General features: G+C 42.9%; 2 protein-coding genes across 3 annotated transcripts in view; both read right to left on the bottom strand.

Annotated features, from left to right (window-relative positions):
• The window catches only part of AIG1 (androgen induced 1), a 196,997-nt gene that overhangs the window by 119,875 nt on the left and 52,503 nt on the right, over positions 1 to 24,619 (bottom strand). The window contains exons 3-4 of one of the 2 annotated variants that reach the window (XR_014711041.1): positions 11,542 to 11,643; positions 4,037 to 4,146 (exon numbers count right to left, since the gene is read on the bottom strand). Coding sequence is in view for 1 of the 2 variants with exons in the window: in XM_084624514.1 (XP_084480640.1) it covers positions 11,542 to 11,643 (102 nt within the window). In the remaining variant the exon portion in view is untranslated. The remainder of the gene's footprint in view (positions 1 to 4,036; positions 4,147 to 11,541; positions 11,644 to 24,619) is intronic. The other variant, XM_084624514.1, reaches the window with a different exon arrangement.
• On the bottom strand, positions 21,745 to 24,572 carry LOC311517471 (uncharacterized protein). Its single transcript, XM_084622327.1, has 2 exons — positions 24,335 to 24,572; positions 21,745 to 23,215 (listed from the first exon to the last, which is right to left on the bottom strand). The coding sequence occupies exon 2, from the start codon at positions 23,099 to 23,101 to the stop codon at positions 22,352 to 22,354; it is 750 nt and encodes a 249-aa protein (XP_084478453.1). The 5' UTR covers positions 23,102 to 23,215; positions 24,335 to 24,572; the 3' UTR covers positions 21,745 to 22,351.

Here is a 24,619-nt window from a genome sequence, read left to right as displayed (position 1 = left end):
TAACTTAATATGGCTTTTAACTTGTAAGAATACTTCTTTTCAGTAGGGATCAGATCTAGGAACATTCAACTGACATTAAGTAATCAAATGCATTTTATGAGAGATTATGACATTCCAGGGTGCAATCCAGACCAGTGAGGCAGTGTGTCACCCTTGCAGTGCAACCTGGGGTGCCTCACAATGCTTTGCTGCTGTAGTTGCCAATCTGGGCTTCTCACAAACAGCCGAACAGCATGCAGGTCAGACCTTGAGTGTCTGTGTATAGCTGTTGCCTGCCAGCATACATACTCCAGTCACACTCTGGCTTTCACCAGCCTTGGTTACCACTTTCAGGGTGACCCGAACACAGTCCCAGTCCCAAATTTTCCCAAAATATGTGTTCTGCAGTGTCCTGGACAGTTCAGAGATTTTAGGTCCATTGCCCCTCTAAGGGAATCAATATTCACCAGTCTGCTACTGTAAATGGAGTTACCATTTGGGGGTTGGACTAGATGACCTCCTGAGGTCCCTTCCAACCCTGATAGTCTATGATTTTATACCCCAAAGCCCAGTTGAACCAAAACACTGGATTCGTTTTGATTAAAGAATAAAACTAGTTTATTTAATTACAAGGAGATAGGTTTTAAGTGAGTACTAGTATAAGGCATTAAAGTCAGAAATGATTACAAGAGAAATAAAGATAAAATGCTTCCTAGTACTAAAACATAACTAACTAGACTTGGTTCAAAGTGAAGTCCCTTACTACATGTTCCCAGTAACATTGCTGACCAAATTCCCAGGTCAGGATCTGCTTCCAAAATCTAACGGGTGTTTCTTTTGTTGCCTTAGGTGAAAGAGAGAGAGATGGATAGGGAGAGAGAACTTGGTGTGTTCTTGCCCCTCGCTTTTATAGTTCAGTCACCCTGTGAAATGCATTTTCCTGAGGGTTACACCTAGATAAAGTTCATTCCCACTGTAAGGATGGAGACAAGGGGTTTGTTGGCGAAAGAGGCTACATACTGTCGTTTTGCTAAGATGTAGATCTGTTTGTTCCTGCCCCCCTTCCTTGCCAAAGGATGGCCACTTGATATGTGATTGCCCATCAGCTTTGGTGACACCTGGCTAGAGGCGTCAGCTTGTCTAGCGTTTAAACGGTTAACTGATTAAAGGGAGAGGGGCTGGGGTTGCTCTTGGGGCTGGTTGGCTGGCCGTGGGGCTGGGGTTGGCTGGCTGACCAGCTGGTTGGCGCCGGGGCCAGTTGGCCAGCCAGCCAGCACAGCTGGGGTCTGGCGTGGCGCAGCCAAGGTCCAAGGTCTGGCCAGTGTGGCTGGGTCCGGCGCTGAGGGTCTGGGGTCCAGCATGGCGCAGCTGGAGTCTGGCCAGCATGGCTGGGGTATGGTGTGTCGTGGCCGGGGTCTGTCCAGCAGGTCCAGGGTCCAGCATGGCAGGACCAGGGCTGGGGTCCAGCCAGCGCAGCAGAGGGTTAACGGTTAATGTCAGTTAACTAGTAAGCCTAATGCTTACCGGTTAACCGGTTAACATTTTACATCCCTAGTAGGGAGTGAATACAGGGGTGCATTCTGTCACAGAGACCTGTCATTGTTATACTTAAGTCTTGGAGAAGGCAGTGTGCGTTTCCTATAGACCACAGATGCACCAACTGGAAATGACTGATAATGAGGAGCATCCAACACATGTCCAGCAAGGAGTGTTATCTCAGACTTACATTATAATGAGTAATCTCACTTGACAGGTGCATAGTATTGTTAAGGCACAGATCCTACTTTATAGAAAATGGCTTGTGCTTTTTTGTATTAGGTAAAGGGTCTTTTTTCAGAATGTCAGGGGATGTCACTCTCATAATCCAGCATTTTTTATCCAGGAGCCTCTCAGTTTCTGGATGCTATGCTGACACAAGTTCTGACATACATCCAGTTTCCAAGCACTCCACATAAAAGTAACAGAAAACCAAGATAAGTTTTTATGTTATTGCTGTTTTTCTTCCCAGTGTGTGGGGATAATTGATATCACTGTATTCATGTTCTAGTTGTGGAACTGGCAGATAATGAAGAGATATATCAGAAGATGTAGCATAACCATAACCATGCAAGAAGTGTTCAAAGCCAGGAAAGTTATTTTCAGTGTTCTAGTTAAATGTCCTGGGCCCACAATGATGTCTACTTATTTGGTATTCCATCATTTAGACAGCTGTTCAAGTAATGGATATTTATTCCACGTGAAACAGGGTTCATTAGTAAATTGTACACTTTCCGTGCTTTCTATCAGTAAACCTTTCAATTAATGTCATAGTCAAGTGTCTACACTCTGAAACATTATTTAAAGGTCCCATTTCTGAATCTTTATAATCAGCCTCTGATGGTCATATATATATATATATATATATATATATATATATATATATATATATATATATATAAAAATAAAAGAGAGCTTAATTAAACTGAAGGATCCTTGAGATGCTCACCATGGATTTAGATATCAGTCGAGCAGAGAGACCACATTACAATTCACTTCCAGCAAGCCTGTCAGATGTTAGCAGCTATTGGAGTATTGAATTAAATGGCCCATAAATGGGGTGTTCTTGTACAAGAAGCAGTATGAATTGTTAAATGTACTTTAGTCCACAGTCTTCTATTAGAGCTTGTCTGCAAAGGGTCTGGGTGCAGCATGCTAGTAAGAGACAATATGGATGAAAAACAAAACCATGGTTTTTTCTTAGTTGTTCCTCACAGAGACTCATTGAGCAACTGGCTTGATTCTGAGCTCCTGATGGAGTGACTAAGGAATCGTAGGTTTGTCAATAACTTTTACTTGATCTATATAGGCCAGGTCACTATGAGCTTTGATCAAAAACATCTTTCATGTGGCTTTCCTATTTCTGCATTGGCCTGAATCATTCTTGAATCAAAAAGACAATTGAGTATCAGTGCTTTCTTCTGGCATTAGTCCTCTGCTTCTCCAGATTCACTAGATCTGTAAGATGTGTTTGTTAAAAAATGTAACAACAGGACACATCACAGCACCGGATCCATCCCACTCTTCAATTGTCTGAATCTTTAATTTGAGCTGACAATAATGAAGAGGAGAGAGAATCTGTAAGAGAGGCTGGAAATGTATCATTTGGACATGCTCTGCTCCATAATTCTTTTCCATGTCTCCTACGTGTCCCTTTTTGGCATGTATGCTTTCACTTAAACCAAAGGGAGCTAAGAGGTCTTTCTAGTAATCCTTTTGTTTTCAGTAAACATCATCAAAGAATAAGAAGCATAAAAAAGGAAAATATCATATTATAAACTACACTGGCACATGATCCATACAATAATCAACTTTCCAGCACCGTAAAGGCAGCCCATATTTCCCACAAGATTCTCTCTTCTGTATTTTCATATTGAGATAGCTCAGGGGTAGGCAACCTATGGCATGCATGTCAAAGGCGGCACGTCAGCTGATTTTCAGTGGCACTCACACTGCCCGGGTCCTGGCCACCGGTCAGGGGGGCTCCGCATTTTAATTTAATTTTAAATGAAGCTTCTTAAACATTTTAAAAACCTTATTTACTTTACATACAACAATAGTTTAGTTCTATATGATAGACGTATAGAAAGAGACCTTCTAAAAACGTTAAAATGTATTACTGGCACGTGAAACCTTAAATTAGAGTGAATAAATGAAGACTTAGCACACCACTTCTGAAAGGTTGCCGATCCCTGAGATAGCTCATCATTTCTGATCTTTGAACCCACTAAACACTTCAGTAAATTTTACTACTTTGTGTTATCTTCCCTGCCACAAATTAAATTGATTCAAATATATATACACACGCACACATGTAACTGAGAACATCCCAGATTCCTAGAAAATGTGTGTGTGTATTATATATGTAAACAGTATTTTAAGAATCTGGGATGTTCTCAGTTAGAAATAAACAAGGACTCTTGTTGAAACCATGTGATAACTTGGACAAATTCTATATGCAGGCCTGCTCACATGTTGCTATGTAAGCACAAAGTATAAAGTACTGCATTATTATACTTACTATTAAAGTGTGTGTTGTACATGTGGTAGGTGCAAACTGCAAGGTACTGAGCGTCGTCAGCTCTAAATGAAGCCAATGAGAGTTGAGGACACTTTACATCTCCTTAGAACCTGTAGGACGAAACTCAAATGTTTAAGGGTATATCTATGCTACAGCAGCATAGCTGATAGTTGTACTGTTATAGTGCCCCAGTGTAGAAGATTCTTACATCAATGAAAGTGGCATTTCTGTCAACGTAATTAATACAACCCTTCAAGAGGCAGTAGCAAGAATTCTTCCATCGACCTAGTCGTTTCCATACTGGGAGTTAGGTTGACCTAACTATGTCATACAGGGCATGACATTTTTCACAGTCCAGTTGCATAACTAGGTTGGTCTAATTTGAAAGCGTAGACCAGACCTAAGAGTTTGTTTTCACGGTAAGGGTGAGCTTGAGTTAGAACACTTGAATTACTTCAGAATGAGAGTAAGGACACTGCAAAATAGCAGTGGAGCTACATGGCGTAATTGGATTAGCAGAGTGACCGGATTAGCGGAGTGGAGTGACCGGATTAGCGGAGTGGAGTGACCGGATTAGCAGAGTGACCGGGTTAGCGGAGTAGAGTGACCGGATTAGCGGAGTAGAGTGACCGGATTAGCGGAGTAGAGTGACCGGATTAGCGGAGTAGAGTGACCGGATTAGCATTTGAGGAGGAGTTGTAACTTAAACTGCTGCATCCCCACTGCACTACCAGCTCAAGCTACAGCAGCATTCAAGCTTTTCCCCTCCTGTCCTTCCCAGGCCAGCCAGCTCTTGTTTAAAAGGACCTAGCTCAGGGGCAGGCAAACTTTTTGGCCTGAGGGCCGCATCGGGTTTCTGAAATTGTATGGAGGGCTGGTTAGGGGAGGCTGTGCCTCCCCAGACAGCCAGACATGGCCCCCCCCACCCCACCCCACCCCCCGGGACTCCTGCCCCATCCAACCCTCCTGTTCCCTGATGGCCCCCTGGGGACCCCTGTCCCATCCACCCCCTGCTGTCTGTCCCCTGACCAACCCCGGACTGCCTGCTCCTAACTGCCCCCCGCCACCTCATCCAACTCCCCTCTCCTTCCTGACTGCCCCCCCAAGACCCCTGCCCCATCCAACCACACCTTCTCCTTGACTGCCCCCGGAACCCCTGCCCCTGACTGCCCCCCGCTGCTTCATCCAACCCCCGCCCTTCCTGATGGCCCCCCCAGGATCCCTACCACATCCAACCACCCCTTCTCCCTGACCCCTGACTGCCCCCCGCCGCCCCATCCAACCCCCCCTTCTTCCTGACTGCCCCTCCCCCGGGACCCCTGCCCCCATTCAACCACCCTGTTCCCCGCCCTCTGACTGCTCCAACCCTTATCCATACCCCCAGCCCCTGACCACTCCCCAAACTCCCCTGCCCTCTATTCAAGCCCCCCTGCTGCCTGCCTCCTTACCGCGCTTCCTGGAGCACCAGTGGCTGGCAGCACAGCTGCACCAGGACAGGCAGCCGCGCAGCACAGAGCAACTATTTCTTCCCTGTACAGCACAGAGCACCAGGTCAGGCCAGGCTCTGCAGCTGGGCTGCCCCAGGAGCTCGCTGCTTCGCTGCCCAGAGTGATGCGTCGGAGGCACAGTGAGCTGAGGCTGTGGGGAAGGGGGAACAGTGGGGGAGGGGCTGGAGGCTAGTCTCCCGGGCAAGGGGCCGGGCAGGGTGGTCCCACAGGCCACAGTTTGCCCATCTCTGACCTAGCTAGATATTTGTGTGTATGGGAGTTGAGTTAGGGACAAACCTAGAGTTAAAACTCAAGCTAAGAATGTATGCAGTGAAGACAAGTCCTAGAAATATAGAATATATATGTGCCACTTCATCCACTGCTGACATGTAGCCACAATATGACGCAAATTTTACCCAGCACCACAACAGTTTAAAATAACTAAAGCTTATTTTTTAATTAACAATACTTAAGATCACTGGAGATCAAATCTGAAAGCGAGTTATTAGAAAGTAGGCCCACAGAACTGAGCAATGACACAGTAAGAGTCATGAGGTTGAAGCACTTTTAAAACAATATGGATCTTTGGTGATGTAGGAGAAAAAATAGAAAGTATATCCAGAGCGAAGGACCCTATACCCAAGACTGAATAATAACTTGTCTGATGAAGGGGCTCAGTTTTAGAACTAATTTAAACAAACTACCAAGGCTGTGTTCAGTCGTGCAGTCTGCTAAAATTACAAAACATTTGATAAATAGAGGATATAAGCGATTTATAAACAGGTATTGCTTGATGTAATCACATTGTTCTCAGATAATCTGCTCGGTATAAAATGAAGATGTAGCCTGTGGTTTACACAACTATATACTCAACCTGGGTTATTTAGGGGTGGCATTCACTTCACTAAATGAAACAGGTCAAATCCTGGCCCACCAAACTCAATGGCATTGACTTCGGTGAGATCACTATTTCAAGTTAGGTCTTTGTTTTACACAAATTTCTGTGTATAACAAAAATCATACATACTGTATACAATCTAGGTACTCTGGCCTCTTTACCATAGTATATGTGATGTAAGCATCAATATAACGATTATTACTGTTTAGGCATGGGCAAATCAAATACTGTACTAAATATGCCAAATAGCATGGATAACGGAGCTATTTTAGGCAACCAAACTTGGTCCAGTTACTATTTTTTCCTGTTTTAATTCACAGTGCCAGTTTAGTACAGCTTTAAAAATTTAACTAAAGAAACATCATATTGCCATTGTTTTCAATTGTTCTTAAAATTTATTTGTCCGTTCCATCAACAGAAATTGGTCCAATAAAAGATCTCACTTACCTTGTCTTCTCTTAAAAATATAGTTACCTTGAATCATATTTAAGTGTAAAGTGTCCCAAAATACCAAATTTTATTAAAAAATACATTGTTAAAAACAGGTTAATGTTAAGTGTGTTTCACTGGAGTCTAGCTAATATCTAACAACAGTTGGTTACACTTCCTTTAAAAAATTCTTCATCTTTTTAAACCCAAACATTTGGACACAACGAATAGGGTCTCCACTACCATATAAATCCTTCATCATTCACGATCACTGCACTTCACTTCTGCCTACCCAGACTTAACTTTGTTCTCTTGTTCTGTTCTGCAATGGAAATATGCTGCTGGATGTATATGATTTTATATATTGTTTATTAGATGTTTGTATTTTTTTAAAAGAAATACAGTCCCAGGTTACATTAAATTATCTCTGAATTCTATATAAGTTCTAATAATGTGATGTGTTGGTGGAATAGAAGAATATTTGCTATGAGTGACGAATTAGCAGATGTTAATCAGCGTGTGATGCTGTGGACTTATATAAGCATACAGGGCATAGCCTTGCAAGTTTATATGTATTAATTATATTCTGTACCATCTAACACATCTAGATTTTTTTTAAGAGACTAAAGGTGTTATATATGTTATGTGTTATGGTAAATGAGAAATGTAAATCCCTTGATAGAATAGGCGATATTATAATCTTCTAGTAATTTGTTACTTTGATCACAGCAAATTTCAGGGACAACAATGAGTTTGGGTGAGTGACTGATGATTATTTTTTAAAAGTGGGATATTTATTTGCTGTTTCTTGTGAACGTTCATTTCTAGAAAGTCTAACTTTTTTTTTAAAGGGTGAAGAATTTTTGTTCAGAAACAGTGTTAGCTAGACTGCATTATATACAAATGAAAATAGCTCTGTATGGCTGAGCCACGTTGTAGTTGCAGATAACAGGACAATGGGGAGGGGGGTAAGGAGGAGAGAAACAAAATATTGTAGCCTAACACTTTGAGGCCCACACAGATCTACACAGAGCATTTCTTCCTGATCCAGTGCACAGAGTCAGGACACAGACTGGTTCAAAAAATTCCAAAAAAAGAGCAAAACAAATGATAGTGAAAGAGCAAACTATCCCTCACTCACAAAGTCTCTTTAAGCAGTATAGCAATACCATCAGTGCTGGAACTTGGGTTGCTGGGGGTGCTACTGTACCCCCAGTTTGAAGTGGTAATAACAACCCAAATACATGGTTTCCACCTTCAGCATCCTCACTATAAAACTGTTCCAGCACCACTGAGCAATACCATCAGATTCCAGTTCACCTGGCCTGGACTTGGGCAGGGAAACACTCCTCCTTCCTCTCAAGGTCTTCCCCAAGGTTTCAACTTCTATCCCTGCTTTAATGGGCTCTTACTTAACCCTTTTTCTGCCTATCCTGCTGTGCAGTTTATTTTATTATGAAGCTATTTGTTACATATTTTTTTAATTCTTCCCCATTGGGCTAGTCACTTCTCACCCCCATTCACCCCTTACCCCCCATCCCAAAAAAGCCCTAACAGTCTCAGCAAGACAAAGGGAAACAAAACAAATGGAGAGTCTGTAGGCCAAGCCAGTCAGGAAAACGTTTACAATTTGAAAGATGGGTACATTTGCAAAACACTATTCCTATTCTGATATCTGGTAATATTCCCAGAAAAAACAACAACAACTCTACTCTGGAATGAGAGGCTGCCCAAAAAATGTCAGGGGGATAAGTTCATTTTTGGGGAAGATACAAAGAGAAAGAAAAATTAGGCTTATAATAAGATGAAAGCACCAACCTCATCTTAGCTCCACTACCACCGCTCCATAATAAATTATAGATGCATTTTATTGTTGTCAGGAGGCATCAACAGGCCCTCCTTCAGCTGCTCTACATGTAGTTATTTCTGGCTGGCCTAAAAACCGAAGGTAGGACTAACATAAGAAGGAGCACTCTGTAGGGCTAAACCAAAGAAGAACCCCCAGCTTCCTCCAATTAGGATCTAAAATAAGAATATCCTGAAATATTTGGATGTATGCCCATACTACTACTGATCATAATGAATCAGGGTTGATTCCCTGTGTGGTTACCAAGGTAACCATAGATGTCATGATTGCTCCTGTTTTAAAAAAAACAACCATATCCATAACTTTTCCCACTAAGGAATTTTTGCAAGTTGAAGGGTGGATTGACAGGATGTTAACAGGGAGTTAAGTAGAGTAGTCAGAATATTGTTGTCAAAACAACAACAAAAATGGCTTTTCAACCCAAACAATTTTTCGTGTATGTGGAAAATTTTCATTTTGATTGAAGCTTTCTCATTTTAAGTCAAAACCTCTCCCCCAAATGGCAAATGGCTTAGTTTCATAGTATTTCCCAACCCGCTGTAGTTCTTAACATTTGAGGCAGCTGTTAAGCATTGAGTGCTGTGCCACTGGGCTGAATGAGAGGCCAATAGAGAGCATGAACTCATCAACTGCTGCTATTGGACTTTCACCGACACATTTAATTCTTTTGGGGTTGTAAGTCTTCTATGTAGGCTTTGGTTTATAAAGCATGGTTCCAATAAAGCAACTCTTGTCTTCAAAAGTTATCAAAATGTAGTAAAAATTGGGAGAATAAACTTTAATTTGGGAACAAAATAATGCCTGTAACTTTTGACTTTTCTAAACTGTATTGCCATGACTTTTGCTCTTTTCACCAAAAACAAATTCATGACACTTCCTAAAACCTCCCATGTCAAAACAATAGCCCTGCTCATAAATAAAGTGCTAATACACTGAGGAGAAATATACTTAATATACTTTAAGAGCAGAAAATATTTCTCTCCAGAGGAAAATCCCCCAAATCTCATATTCTGATAGGCAATTCATCAGAATGAATTAGAATGAAAGCTGGTGAAGATAATATGATGGGTAAAACATCAGATAAAATTAGATTAAAAGATGGTGAAAAGCCCAATAGCCAGAAGCCTCACTTGTGACCCAGCCAAAGTAATGCTTGGATAAATAGAGACTGACAAGGCAAACAATTCCTTCAAAAGACATTCAAAACTGCCTTCTACAATACTTACAGTTGAAAATAAAAAATGTCCCAGACATTTGCACGCAGTTCATTTCAGCAAATGCTACAATGTGCAAAGATTTTAAACAAAACCCCTCTTCAAATGTTTCAGCAAATCTACATTTCTTCAGAACAACATGGGCTTGAATTGCCCTTTAGGTTTGTGGTCTCGATGATGAGACTTCCTGAATACACAGGGCCACACATTATCATGTGCTTCACAATGGAGGTCTATGAAAAAATGTCACAAGTGAGGCATTTTCAGTATGCAGAATGTCACCTGGGAGGAATGTCCTCAGAGTTTGCATGATGCTGTGTGGAAAATAGGAATGTATGTACAGCTTGGCAGCCTTTGTGAGTGCTTAGTGGATGACCTCAGAACTGACAGGGGGCGGTCTGAACAGACATGGGAAGATCCACCAGCAAGAGAGCATGTTACATCGTATTATTCCCTCTAAAACTGGCATATAACATGGCAAAGTATCTGGCAGAAGTTACAGCTCTGTTTAGCAGTAGTGATTCCCAGGCTGCTTCCCATACCCACAGGTTAGGGAAACAATAAATAACTACACAGCCAGTTTGCGTACACCCCTGGAACGTGAAACAATTCATCAAGATCGACATTTGTGAGCAGTTCTGATCTGCTCTGGCCATGTGGTGCACAGCCCTTGAAGGATGGCCTCTGCTGTAGCTACAGATTAACAGTGCCAAATGGTTTGCCATGCTCTGATGCCAACAGAAAGGTATAATAAAATATCTCACACAGGTCCAGTCAGACAAGATGTGTGAAACAAGCATGAAATCTGTGAGCTCACTATTGCATGTACTGCAGTAAGTGCCTGGTAACAAAGTGGGCTCTTAATCAAATGCTTTACCTCATCCACAAAATGCCACATTAGTTGAAGGCTAGCAAGAATATCCTACTGTTTCAGAGGCATATCATTGCCTCTTGCAAAGGGGGTGGAACAAAGATATGCCCCTTGTACTGTGGCAGTTACACCATTTTTTCTCCAATAGCATTTTTTAAAAACCACACACACGTCCACATTTTCAAAAGGATAATCTAACGTAGGTTCTGCTACACAGTTTTGGTATACTTAGGCAGCTAGCACTTTTGTTAGTTTTTTAACCATACACAAGGGTACCGTATGGCCCACGGAAATTAATTTAATTTCTTGAACAAGCTTCTCTCACTTTCCAGCATATTGTTAAAACAGGTTTCATCACAAATTACAGTGATATAATCATATTGATTCCTTCAATAGGCCTAATAATCATACGCTTTGACCAGTAAGGGTAATATTCTCAGCTAGTGTAAATCTGCATAGCGCCATAAACTATGCTGACTTATACCAGTTCTGGGCTCCAGGCTCGCTGACTTTTGTGTGGAGGTTCCAGGCATATGCAGAAGTCTATTCCAAGTCTAGAATAAGGGACTAAAGTACGTACAGATTTTACATTTGCTCAGCTTTCTTCCTTAATTATCGTGTGCTCTTTCATCAGAATTTTACAGACATTAGTACAAGACATGCATGAACCATTACATGGTGAAACCAGTCTCTTAACAGCTTTGGTTACATAAGACAGTGCATGTGTTACTATACTCACCATTCCATGATTCAGCCAAGAGGGTATAAAATTATCAAGAAGCTTTGGGTAAACCACTTCTCTGTCATAGATATAGAGGCTCCAAAACATTGTCACAACAAACTGAAAGAAGGGAAAGAAAAGACAATTTAAAAAATGCTTATGGTCAATTATCTGATTTCACTGCCTTTTTTCATTTTAGTTATCCATAGCTCTACATCTACCTAAAGATCTACAAACAGGCAGACAGACATTATTGGTCATAAACCCGTTCCTTTTTTTCAGTGTGGTCGAGAGTGTTCTTTACATTCTCAAAAGTTACAATTTTTCTTTTCTGTGTTTGACATTTAGATTGGAGAAATAACTTTTTTAGTTATATACTTGGGGCCAAGTTACAATTGAGTACTATATTTTAGTAGTAGATGTGGTATATTAATTATGTTTTACCGCTAACAGCATAGAAAACAATGTGAAATCTCACAAGATACAGCATATATCAACATAAAGAGTATTAGGGCTCTGTTCATATGGGGTGAAATTCACCCTTGAATAGAAGGCCATCACTTCTTATGTCCCATTTCGCAACCAAACACTTTAACCAAGAAATAAATCTAACCCTTGAAGTGTTATTCACAGAATTTATGCACAGAGGTCCAAAAGAAAAAAATAGGTTTCCAACATCCTACTCACTTGTCCATATGAAACTCATCTTGGCTCTTGTCAAAGAGACAACTTATTAGATGCCCAAAGAGTGAGCATTCATTCTCCCCCCACCCCCCTTACCTGAGGATGGAAGAATGAGTTTGAATAAAATAAATACTAGCCTAAACCTTTAGCCAAAGCTTGTACAAAACCTTTTAACTTCTTTTGAAGTTCAAAAAAGCTGATAACTTCTTTCTATACCATTTTTTATTTTGACCCACCTCTGCATTTTCTCTTTCTCTCCAAGACTATGAAAGTAGAAAGACTGAAAGGCTTTTCTCATAATATTTTTATCCTAACTGAAAGCAATAAGTACTGGAAGGCTGGAACTGCTAAATTTTTTGAGGTTTGCTCACCATTAATTTAGCTCCATTTTCTTTCTCTACTATTTAACAGTCCTGCCCCTGATTCAGAGTGTTATGAACACTCCATTGTCAGCCATGGAGATTTCACAGAAGTAGGTTATGCTTCCATTGAAGCTATGTTTACATTATGAACCTCTTAAGGTCTGCTTGCTTTTTAAATTTGTATTCTCCCTTCCTGAAAATGCAGTCTATCTAAAATAAACACAATATAGAAATATTAGTGTTAGCTTAACTTAATAAAACCCTGAATGTTGGAAAGAAAACATAGAACTAAATACCGTGAACCTACACTGTTTTCTTTGTAATTTGAGTTCAGTTCAAACTATGTTCACAGTCCTGTAGGGATAAAAGGGCTATCACTTGCTACAGAAAAACTGACAACAGGTCCAGGAATCTTTCACTGGTAAGTTTCAGGAGAGATTACAGGATCTCCATGCAGAATAGATTAGACCAAATTTAGCCCTACAGCAAGCAGGTGCAGCTCTCAATGAATTCAATGGGAATGTGTCCAATTGTGCTGGGTGAGGGATGGTTTTTGGGGACTAAGGAGTGGGAACAAGGAATGTGGGGTTTATGGGGGCAAGGGTGTTTCAAGGTCAGCAAATTATCAGTGGATGGGATGAGCATAATTCACTTCATATGCCTCTGGCTTTGGGAAATTAAAATTTAGGTTACAGATTACCGGTGGCACCTCGTCCTAACCACAGATATGTATGCTTAAGGAAGACAGATGTTTGGATGATGTAGACTGGTAAATTGTTCCTTCAGCGCACATACAGTACATAGTTCCTTAGTTTCCAACACACTTTCCCATCTGTTATGATGGCTTTTGGTGCTCAAAAGAAGTTTGGACCCTTCAACTTGTGCGTAGGCGCCAGGAAAAAAATAGGTTATGATGGACAGCCTGCAAAATACTGAAAGTATAAAGTGCTCTTCAAGAAGTCTCTCCTCTGTGCCAGTATTGGTATTGGCATCACAGAGCTCTTTACACACCTGTTGACACTTATCTGCCAAAATATGAACAGTTGAACAATCGGGAAATAAAGCAAAGTTTCCCAACTCCTTTGACTTCCTTGAAGTCATGTTGTATTGCAGTGGGTCACTAAGAATGTATTAAGACCAATTGGGACATCAAAACATATGTAGCATGAAAATCAGGCTCGAAAGCACTCTGTATGGAGAAAATCCTACATTAAGCAATGGTACCAAAGGTAAAGCTGAAACATATTTGAATGAATCCAGCTAAACTGGCAAACACTTGGGTCTGGGATTTTTGCATGGGGCAAAGTAAAATGATAGGAAAATGAGGTAAAGGTAAGAAAAGAGAGGAGGAACCATCTGTCTCTTAACCAAAGTCAGCCAATGGATGGAATTAAATCAACATAGCTGGTTGCAACCATCTGGAGCTACAGACGGTAAATGCTGCTTAGCAAAGCACCACCACAGGCAGACGTAAGGAAAGACACAAAAAATAAAACATTACAGTTCTAATGTAAACCAACAAAGAGAAGGACATTCAGACTCAACGGCTGCCACACAGACCTAAGTCTCTTTAATTGGAGGAATACTTCTCACATTGGTCGGTCAATGTCTCTAAGTGGTTGATCCCAACTTTTTTTATGAATTAATATGGATGACAGAAAAATCTTATTTCTAGGACATTTTACATAGCTTCCTACCCACCCTTGTGGCTTGCTTTGATTAATAAGCAATTGTTTGATATTTCTAAATAGGTTTAAGATTCTCTTCAATATCAGAGAGTGTTTATATCGGTATTAGTGTAATTTAATTTGGGCTAAACTCAGCTAGATTTCATGTGGTTGTTCAGTGAGGGGGAAGGGGAAAATGAGCTCCCCATTTACATGTACTGCAATCCCTGCCCAACTGGGGTAGCACAGGTAGGCAAAGAGCCATTGGAACTTGCTTCTATACCTCCCTCCTTGCAGTCCCTTGCACAGGGAGTATCTCAGGACCCAGGAGAGGCATGATGGGAGTGGGAAGAAGCAGTGCCTAGAGCACCATGCACTTCAGCAATCCCCAACTTCCATGTTATTCCTAGAATACCAAGGCCAACCTGTGCAAATAAGAGCTGCTCCCAAGTTTCTCTGCCTCAAGGTTGTAGCAAAGAGCCAGGCAGCTATAATCAGCTCCTGGGGATGCTCTCTCCCTTTCCCCAACTCTGCTGCACAAAGCGGATGCTAATGCTGCAGAGAATCTGCCTCTATGGGGGTGTCACTGTCACAGTTCAGAGCAATTGCACCCATATTCCCCCTCTGTGGGCCAGCAAAGGCACCCGTACCCTAGGCTTCCGGTTCCTCTGCCATCACCTCTCCTGGACAGAGGCCCAAGTCTCTCTCCCTCCTGACCAGGTTTTTTTTTTCTTCAGACCGCACAGTTTCCTACCTACACTGTGAGTTCCCCAGCGAGGCAGACTGCCTAAGCAGGCCCACTTTGCTTTCTCCTCAGAGGTTATAAACAGTATAATTCCCTGAAGCTGTAAGTTATCACACAGTCCTGTCTAAACAAACACATTTATTGTTAAAGTAAAAGCATTACAGAGAAAACATATTTAAAACAATAAGAAAACCTAAACATATGCTAATGAGCTTACCAGATCACCCCTAACTCCAACAAGGGCTCTGACAGGTGACCAGCCCTTCAAATCCCACCAAGGGTTTTTTCTGTGGTTACAAGTTCATAACAGCTGTTAGCTCTGACACCTCCATGAATCTGAGAGACCCTCCTTTATGCAAATCAGGGCTCTGATCTTCAGATTCTGGTAACAGGTAATCAGCAGACAATGGGTTTCCCCATAGGGTGTAGCTTTAAACAGTTGGGTTTGGAGGTGGGATTTTACTTCCTTCCAAGTATTTCTTAGGAAACCCACTCAGCTTTGTTTGTCACAAAGGTTCCTTCTTGTCTGGCACATTGTTTAAAATGGGCCTTTGAAGCTTCACACATCCCAGGGTTTACATTGGCCACATCCCACCCCCCGCACCACAGTGAAGTTACATACAATCCCACAATGATACATAAATTTTGTATTTTTAATACAATGGACTACAAAGCTACTTAAACTTAATTCAGTAAGGCTTCTCAGGGATATTGCAGGAAATTGCCATATCTGTCATAGTCACATTGCTGCATTTTGGCCTGCGCCCCTTAAGCTTCCTGCCAACTTGAGTCTGCCACCTTTATTTTTGTGCAGCAGTAAGAGATTACTTGTGGACAAAGGTGCTGCACCACATGAGTAAGAATGGCAAAATTATGACCTATGTTAATTCCTTCTCTCCCCTTCTGCAGACAATACCACTTGGATAGTCAGGAGGAAGTTAAATAGCACATAAAAGCCTCCTTTGCTACTCGCTGTATTCTATGTACACTCTAGACAAGTGGGCACGTCGGTTTTTCAAGTGGGCTTTGGGTTCCCTCTGAGAAGGAGTAACTGATTTGTAATATGCAACTCAATATCACTAAACAATACACAGCAGCTGCAAAAGCATTACTAAGGCCCAAGAAACAATTTCCTTCTTCCACTTCAGAAAAAAACATTACTCAATTTCCCCCTCAGCTTTAAAGCTTCAGAAAGTAACACAGAAAGAACACAAAATACAACTGAGGGGGAAATTTTAAAGCATGAAACAGGAAACTGTTCATTATTTCTCCTTTTGAGTCACCAAGGGCATTAGTAAAACAAAAGAAATTGAAGCAAAGAAACTGACAGAGGGAGGCCAAAACTGTGTAATTTGCTGTTTATGTGCACCCAACCAAAAAAACTACCATATAAATGAATGGAATTTTTTTTACTGCATATTTTTGTTTCTGGATAACCCATACAATTAAGTTTCACTCATTTCCTGAGTGATTTCTAGGGAAAACTGGATGCTTTATCTGTTCTGCATGAACAAAAAGACCCTCTGGTGCTTTTTGTAAGAGTAAAGATTTTCTCCTGTGACCTTGGGCAAAATTTCTTCTCCACACATTGTTGTGCAGTTTGATGTAAGCTTTCTGACTTCCTCTCTGAGGTGGCTGTAGTAAAGTGGTGCTATATGTGTATGCTTTGTGAGGATCTTTGGGATCCTACACAACGAAAGGCACTATATAAATGTGAAGTTTCATTATGACCAACCCCAGCTGATGTAAACTAGCATAGCATTGACTTCCATGGAGCTACACCTATTTACACCAGTTGACACTCCACCCAAATGCATTTTATAAAGGCCTATCAAGAAAGTCATGAGGGGCAGGAGCTGAGGAATTAGGAAGTGCAGTGGGCCAACCACCTCCTGTTTGCTCCCTCATGGCCCAGGGTCATGCTACAGGCAGCCTACCTCATTTTTTCCTCTTGCACAGTTCAAATAAAACTTCACTTCAGGCATTTTCTTGGTCCTAAATACCCCTCCTTGGAGTTTGGGTTTACAAATTGCAATAAAACACAAAATCTCAAATAAAGTCCACTCATAAGTCCACATCACACAAGGTTTCTCTTACTCCTCCCAGGCCTTCCTGAGGCCTTTGCACTCTATCCCCTGCTTCGACTGGATCTTTGCCAGATGTCTATGCCTGGGGAAAATCCCCTCGTGTCAGGGTTTTCCCTGCAGGAGCCTTTCCTCATTCTTTGCAGACTCTGTCATAGCTTCTTGAGCTTTCCCCCTCCACTACAGCCACCCACTGCCTTTTATAGGGAAGTTCCTGATCCAACCCAGCTGTGTCTCTTTAGTAATCCAGGTTAGCTAGCCCCAGGCCCTCCAGACAATAGGGGGCAAGCCATTCTGTTACAGGAAGAAATTTCCTACACAGGATGGAGCTGCACAATTAGAGTTTTAAGTTTTCATCTGGAGCATTTGGCATTGGCCACTCTTGATGGCAAAATATCAGACTAGGACATTGGTCTGTTCTAGTGTGGCAATTCCTGTCATTTATAGGCTAGTAGGGGGAAGGCGTTAGATGGGGACAGCTGGCAAATATCTGCAGTAATTTTCTTAGACTTAGAAGACAGGGGAAGAGGATTTAAAATGACTGGAAGACCTAAGATCTCTTCCATGCATGGCTTCTAAGACAGAATGACTACTAGTTAGGTTTGTGCAGGAGTGATCTTTTCAGTGTTCCTCCAGCAAATACTCAATAGGTCAGCTGTGTGTGTGGCTAAAAGATTTTTTTTTAAAAAAAGCCAACTATAGAATACCAAAAGATAAATGATAAATCTTTGAAAGTTTGTTTACGATTATTGAAATGGGAAGGATTAGGGAAAAGGGTATTTTTATATACACAGGAAGAGGCTGAGCTCTTGAAAATACAAAAGCACAATTTTAATCACCTAGAAATACCTATTCACCTTCTTCTTCTACTACGTGAATTACAAGAAACACGATACTGCCATATACAGTTTACATAAAACACTGAATTAGCCGTGAAAACTTGGCAGACTTTGTGATCTGTGACAAACAAACAGAAAACAAGAGGGATAAACTAAAAACATTGGAAGAGACTCTGCCACACTTATCCCCTTATTCGCTTTGAGATTCATTCATAGTCTCACTAAGGGTACTTCATACTGCTCTAGACTAATTTACTGCCACTTTAAGGCCACTTTTTACTGCTAGGTTGGTGGAAAATGAATTTAGCATAAATAGGAATGAGGTCTTTTGAGCAATACTTTAGTATGCAAACCGTACCATTAATTTAATGGATCAGGTTCCTATACACTTATTCACATTGAATAGTACCGTAAGGTACCACTTAACTGGAGTAAAGGTATCAGAATGTTGTCCAATGAGACTATTCATGGAATAAACTGCTACTCACCATGAGTAAGAATGGCAAAATTGGGCCATTATTTTCTGGTTTCATTAAATAAAAACAGAAAATCTATCACTAAAAGTCCTATTAAAAAGGACAACAAGGTAGTCAGTGATGGTTATTGGTTCCATCTAACAAGCTCGTATGTTTTTTTTTTTATGCTCCTAAAACAGCTCATGTTTCATTTGAGCAGCTGGAGAAATATAGAACATAACACAAAAGAGGCAAGGTTTTGCATATCTTCTGGCTATTGTTTCCATTGCTGTTGTTGTGTTTTACTTGGGGGGGGGGGAGGTTGGTTTTGTTTTTTGTGGGGAGGGAGGAGGATGTTGACCAGGCTACCCCGATGGCTTAACTGTGATACTTATTTATGAGGAGGCACTATAAATAAAAAGCTGTGTTTTGTTAGGGTTTTTTCCCCACTACACACATCATTGTTTGACTTGGGAGTGGAAACCTGCTTTCTCATCTATTTTTCAGACCAATCCATTTTGAAGACTTTAGAAAGCAGGAAACTGAGAGCCAATTATTTAGAATAATTCTCAGAACTGCAGTTATTGCACTTAAAAACTTTCCAATTCTTCCTTGAATAACTTTACCCCAATATATGAATTATTCTGTATAAAGAACACAGAATAACACAAAATATTTATGTAACATTAATTTAGCTGTGTAAGGCCACTGACAAGTTTTTAAGCATGACCACTCTGGTTTCAATCAGAAATCTAATTAGCATTTTATTCACATCTGTTTAATTTTCTATTTTGAGATTCCCACATGCCCCTAATGTAAACCACTGAGAAGCCCTTTAGAGAGCTGTTTGGGCACTTGTCAAGGAAACCTGCTTTCCAGTACTGTTTTCTGTAAGGAGGAAGCTGTTGAGAGAATAGGGGAAGTTAGGGAATTTTAATTTTTCTCTGTTGTATAATAATTTCTCTACAGCCTCTGACGTATAAAGACCTCACTGCATATTTTCATATTTTATATATTTGCAGAACAATAATGGCATTAGACCTAAGCTACTTGTGGGCACACCCTTAATCACACTGCATAGTATCTTATTCTACAAGTAGCCCCACTCAAGTGAATGTGCCAGAATCTGCCTTCCTATATTTTGTTATCCCTCTCCCTACTGGTTAACACCACAGTGCCCTGGTCTACAATAGGACTTTAGGTCGAATTTAGCAGCGTTAAATCTATGTAAACCTGCACCCGTCCACATGATGAAGCCCTTTATTTTGACTTAAAGGGCTCTTAAAATCGATTTCCTTACTCCACCCCTGACAAGTGGATTAGCACTTAAATCGATCTTGCCGGCTCGAATTTGGGGTACTGTGGACACAATTCGACGGTATTGGCCTCTGGGAGCTATCCCAGAGTTCTCCATTGTGACCGCTCTGGACAGCGCTCTCAACTCAGATGCACTGGCCAGGTAGACAGGAAAAGAACCGCGAACTTTTGAATCTCATTTCCTGATTGGCCAGCGTGGCAAGCTGCAGGTGACCATGCAGAGCTCATCAGCAGAGGTGACCATGATGGAGTCCCAGAATCGCAAAAGAGCTCCAGCATGGACCGAACAGGAGGTACGAGATCTGATCGCTGTATGGGGAGAGGAATCTGTGCTATCAGAACTCCGTTCCAGTTTTCGAAATGCCAAAACCTTTGTCAAAATTTCCCAGGGCATGAAGGACAGAGGCCATAACAGGGACCTGAAGCACTGCCGCGTGAAACTGAAGGAGCTGAGGCAAGCCTACCAGAAAACCAGAGAGGTGAACGGCCGCTCCGGGTCAGAGCCCCAAACATGCCGCTTCTATGATGAGCTGCATGCCATTTTAGGAGGTTCAGCCACCACTACCCCAGCCGTGTTGTTTGACTCCTTCAATGGAGATGGAGGCAACACGGAAGCAGGTTTTGGGGATGAAGATGATGATGATGAGGTTGTAGATAGCTCACAGCAAGCAAGCGGAGAAACCGGTTTTCCCGACAGCCAGGAACTGTTTCTAACCCTGGACCTGGAGCCAGTACCCCCTGAACCCACCCAAGGCTGCCTCCTGGATCCGGCAGGCGGAGAAGGGACCTCCGGTGAGTGTACCTTTTAAAATACTATACATGGTTTAAAAGCAAGCATGTGAAAGGATTACTTTGCCCTGGCATTCGCGGTTCTCCTGGATGCACTCCCAAAGCCTTTGCAAAAGGTTTCTGGGGAGGGCAGCCTTACTGCGTCCTTCATGGTAGGACACTTTACCACTCCAGGCCAGTAACACGTACTCGGGAATCATTGTACAACAAAGCATTGCAGTGTATGTTTGCTGGCGTTCAAACAACATCCGTTCTTTATCTCTCTGTGTTATCCTCAGGAGAGTGAGATATAATTCACGGTTACCTGGTTGAAATAGAGTGCTTTTCTTCAGCGGACACTCAGAGGAGCCCGTTCCTATTGGGCTGTTTGCCTGTGGCTAAACAGAAATGTTCCCCGCTGTTAGCCACGGGGAGGGGGGAGGGTTGAGGGGGTAGCCACACGGTGGGGGGAAACAAAATGCGACCTTGTAACGAAAGCACATGTGCTATGTATGTAATGTTAACAGCAAGGTTTACCCTGAAAGAATGTAGCCACTGTTTTATAAAATGTGTCTTTTTAAATACCACTGTCCCTTTTTTTTTCTCCACCAGCTGCATGTATTTCAATGATCACAGGATCTTCTCCTTCCCAGAGGCTAGTGAAGATTAGAAAGAAAAAAAAACACACTCGAGATGAAATGTTCTCCGAGCTCATGCTGTCCTCCCACACTGACAGAGCACAGACGAATGCATGAAGGCAAATAATGTCAGAGTGCAGGAAAGCACAAAATGACCGGGAGGAGAGGTGGTGGGCTGAAGAGAGTAAGTGGCGGGCTGAAGAGACTAAGTGGCGGGCTGAAGACACGGCTGAAGCTCAAATGTGGTGGCAGCGTGATGAGAGGAGGCAGGATTCAATGCTGAGGCTGCTGCAGGACCAAACCAGTATGCTCCAGTGTATGGTTGAGCTGCAGCAAAGGCAGCTGGAGCACAGACTGCCACTACAGCCCCTGTGTAACCAACCGCCCTCCTCCCCAAGCTCCATAGTCTCCACACCCAGACACCCAAGAACGCAGTGGGGGGGCCACCAGCCAACCAGGCACTCCGCAACAGAGGATTGCCCAAAAAAAAGAAGGCTGGCATTCAATAAACTTTAAAGTTGCAAACTTTTAAAGTGCTGTGTGGCATTTTCCTTCCCTCCTCCACCACCCCTCCTGGGCTACCTTGGTAGTCATCCCCCTATTTGTGTGATGAATGAATAAAGAATGCATGAATGTGAAGCAACAATGACTTTATTGCCTCTGCAAGTGGTGATCGAAGGGAGGAGGGGAGGGTGGTTAGCTTACAGGGAAGTAGAGTGAACCAAGGGGCGGGGGGTTTCATTAAGGAGAAACAAACAGAACTTTCACACCGTAGCCTGGCCAGTCATGAAACTGGTTTTCAAAGCTTCTCTGATGCGAACCGCGCCCTCCTGTGCTCTTCTAACCGCCCTGGTGTTTGGCTGCGCGTAACCAGCAGCCAGGCGATTTGCCTCAACCTCCCACCCCGCCATAAACGTCTCCCCCTTACTCTCACAAATATTGTGGAGCACACAGCAAGCAGTAATAACAGTGGGAATATTAGTTTCGCTGAGGTCTAAGCGAGTCAGTAAACTGCACCAGCGCGCCTTTAAACGTCCAAATGCACATTCTACCACCATTCTGCACTTGCTCAGCCTGTAGTTGAACAGCTCCTGACTACTGTCCAGGCTGCCTGTGTACGGCTTCATGAGCCATGGCATGAAGGGGTAGGCTGGGTCCCCAAGGATACATATAGGCATTTCAACATCCCCAACAGTTATTTTCTGGTCTGGGAATAAAGTCCCTTCCTGCAGCTTTTGAAACAGACCAGAGTTCCTGAAGATGCGAGCGTCATGTACCTTTCCCTCTGCATCCCAGAGCTTGCAGCACTATTGAAAAGTACCCCTTGCAGTTTATGTACTCGGTGGCTTGGTGCTCCGGTGCCAAGATAGGGATATGGGTTCCGTCTATGGCCCCACCACAGTTAGGGAATCCCATTGCAGCAAAGTCATCTACTATGACCTGCACATTTCCCAGGGTCACTACCCTTGATATCAGCAGATCTTTGATTGCTTGGGCTACTTGCATCACAGCAACCCCAACAGTAGATTTGCCCACTCCAAATTGATTCCCAACTGACCGGTAGCTGTCTGGCGTTGCAAGCTTCCATAGGGCTATCGCCACTCGCTTCTCAACTGTGAGGGCTGCTCTCATCTTGGTATTCATGCGCTTCAGGGCAGGGGAAAGCAAGTCACAAAGTTCCATGAAAGTGCCCTTACGCATGCGAAAGTTTCGCAGCCACTGGGAATCGTCCCAGACCTGCAACACTATGCGGTCCCACCAGTCTGTGCTTGTTTCTCGAGCCCAGAATCGGCGTTCCACAGCATGAACCTGCTCCATTAGCACCATGATGCATGCATTGGCAGGGCCCATGCTTTCAGAGAAATCTGTGTCCATGTCCTGATCACTCACGTGACCACGCTGACGTCGCCTCCTCGCCCGGTATCGCTTTGCCAGGTTCTGGTGCTGCATATACTGCTGGATAATGCATGTGGTATTTAATGTGCTCCTAATTGCCAAAGTGAGCTGAGCGGCCTCCATGCTTGCCTTGGTATGGCGTCCGTACAGAAAAAAGGTGCGGAACGATTGTCTGCTGTTGCTCTGATGGAGGGAGGGGCGACTGACGAGACGGCTTACAGGGTTGGCTTCAGGGAGCTAAAATCAACAAAGGGGGTGGCTTTACCTCAAGGAGTATTTCAGGCAAGACTTCACGGAGGGTTCCAATAAGAAATGGTGCACCTAAGTTATTGTTCTTATTGGAACAAGGAGGTTAGTCTGGCCTCTGATTGATACATGCCTAGATTTACCTCGCTGCACCTTCTCTATGAGTGACTGCAGTGTGACCTAGAGGAATGAGTCCCCTAGACAGGGGAGGGGGGGAAGCAAATGAGTACAAAACAAATCTGGTCTATTTCTTGTTTTGATCCACTCCATCTATCTTTTACATCTTTGGCTAGCAGCAGACGGTGCAGAAGGACTGCATGCCATCCACATCTCATGGCTGCTCGGCAGAAGATGGTACAGTACGACTGCTAGCCATCCTCACCTCTTGCCTGCCCGGCAGAAGATGGTACAGTACGACTGCTAGCAATCCGTATTGCCTGCCTGCTCACCATAAGACGGTTCAATAGGACTGACTGCAGGACTAAAGAAAATGACCTGGTCAAGTCACTCCAAATTTAGTCCCTGCGCCCATGTCTGCGCAGGCGCTCCCAGCCGACGTGGCCAGGAGCACCTCGGACACGACGAGGACGGCTACCAGTCGTATTGCACCGTCTGCTGCCAGAAGGCAATGGGTTGCTGCTACTGTGTAGCAATGCTGTACCGCGTCTGCCAGCACCCAGGAGACATACGGTGACGGTTACCTGAACGGGCTCCATGCTTGCCGTGGTATGGCGTCTGCACAGGTAACTCAGGAAAAAAGGCACGAAACTATTGTCTGCCCTTGCTTTCACGGAGGGAGGGAGGGAACGGGGGCCTGACGATATGTACCCAGAACCACCCACGACAATGTTTTAGCCCCATCGGACATTGGGATCTCAACCCAGAATTCCAATGGGCAGCGGAGACTGCGGGAACTGTGGGATAGCTACCCACAGTGCAACGCTCCGGAAGTCGACTCTAGCCTCAGTACTGTGGAAGCACTCCACCGAGTTAATGCACTTAATGCACTTAGAGCATTTTCTGTGGGGACACACACACTCGAATATATAAAACCGATTTCTAAAAAACCGACTTCTATAAATTCGACCTTATTCCGTAGTGTAGACATACCCAGTGAGTGGTAACTGATGAATCGGAGAAAGAGTCAGGTTTCAGGAGGGACTCTTGATTGGTGAAGGACCAGACATTCAGAAAAGTCTGAGTCTGGCTGCTGAGTGTTACATTCGGAGGCTCTACTGTTTGTCTCCCAGCAGCCAGGAGAGACGGGAACAACAAAATCTTTTTAGGCCTTCTTTGTACAAAATTAAGAGCAAAAAATGAAGCAAAGACATTTTGTTCCCTATCTGGAGGTCACCTTTAGGAAAAAAAAAGAGAGAGAAAGACTATATTTACAAT

This window comes from Lepidochelys olivacea (genome assembly GCF_965140295.1).
Source record: "Lepidochelys olivacea isolate rLepOli2 genome assembly, chromosome: 3".
Classification (NCBI taxonomy): Eukaryota; Metazoa; Chordata; order Testudines; family Cheloniidae; genus Lepidochelys; species Lepidochelys olivacea.
This window is presented reverse-complemented; position numbering and strand designations above follow the sequence as displayed.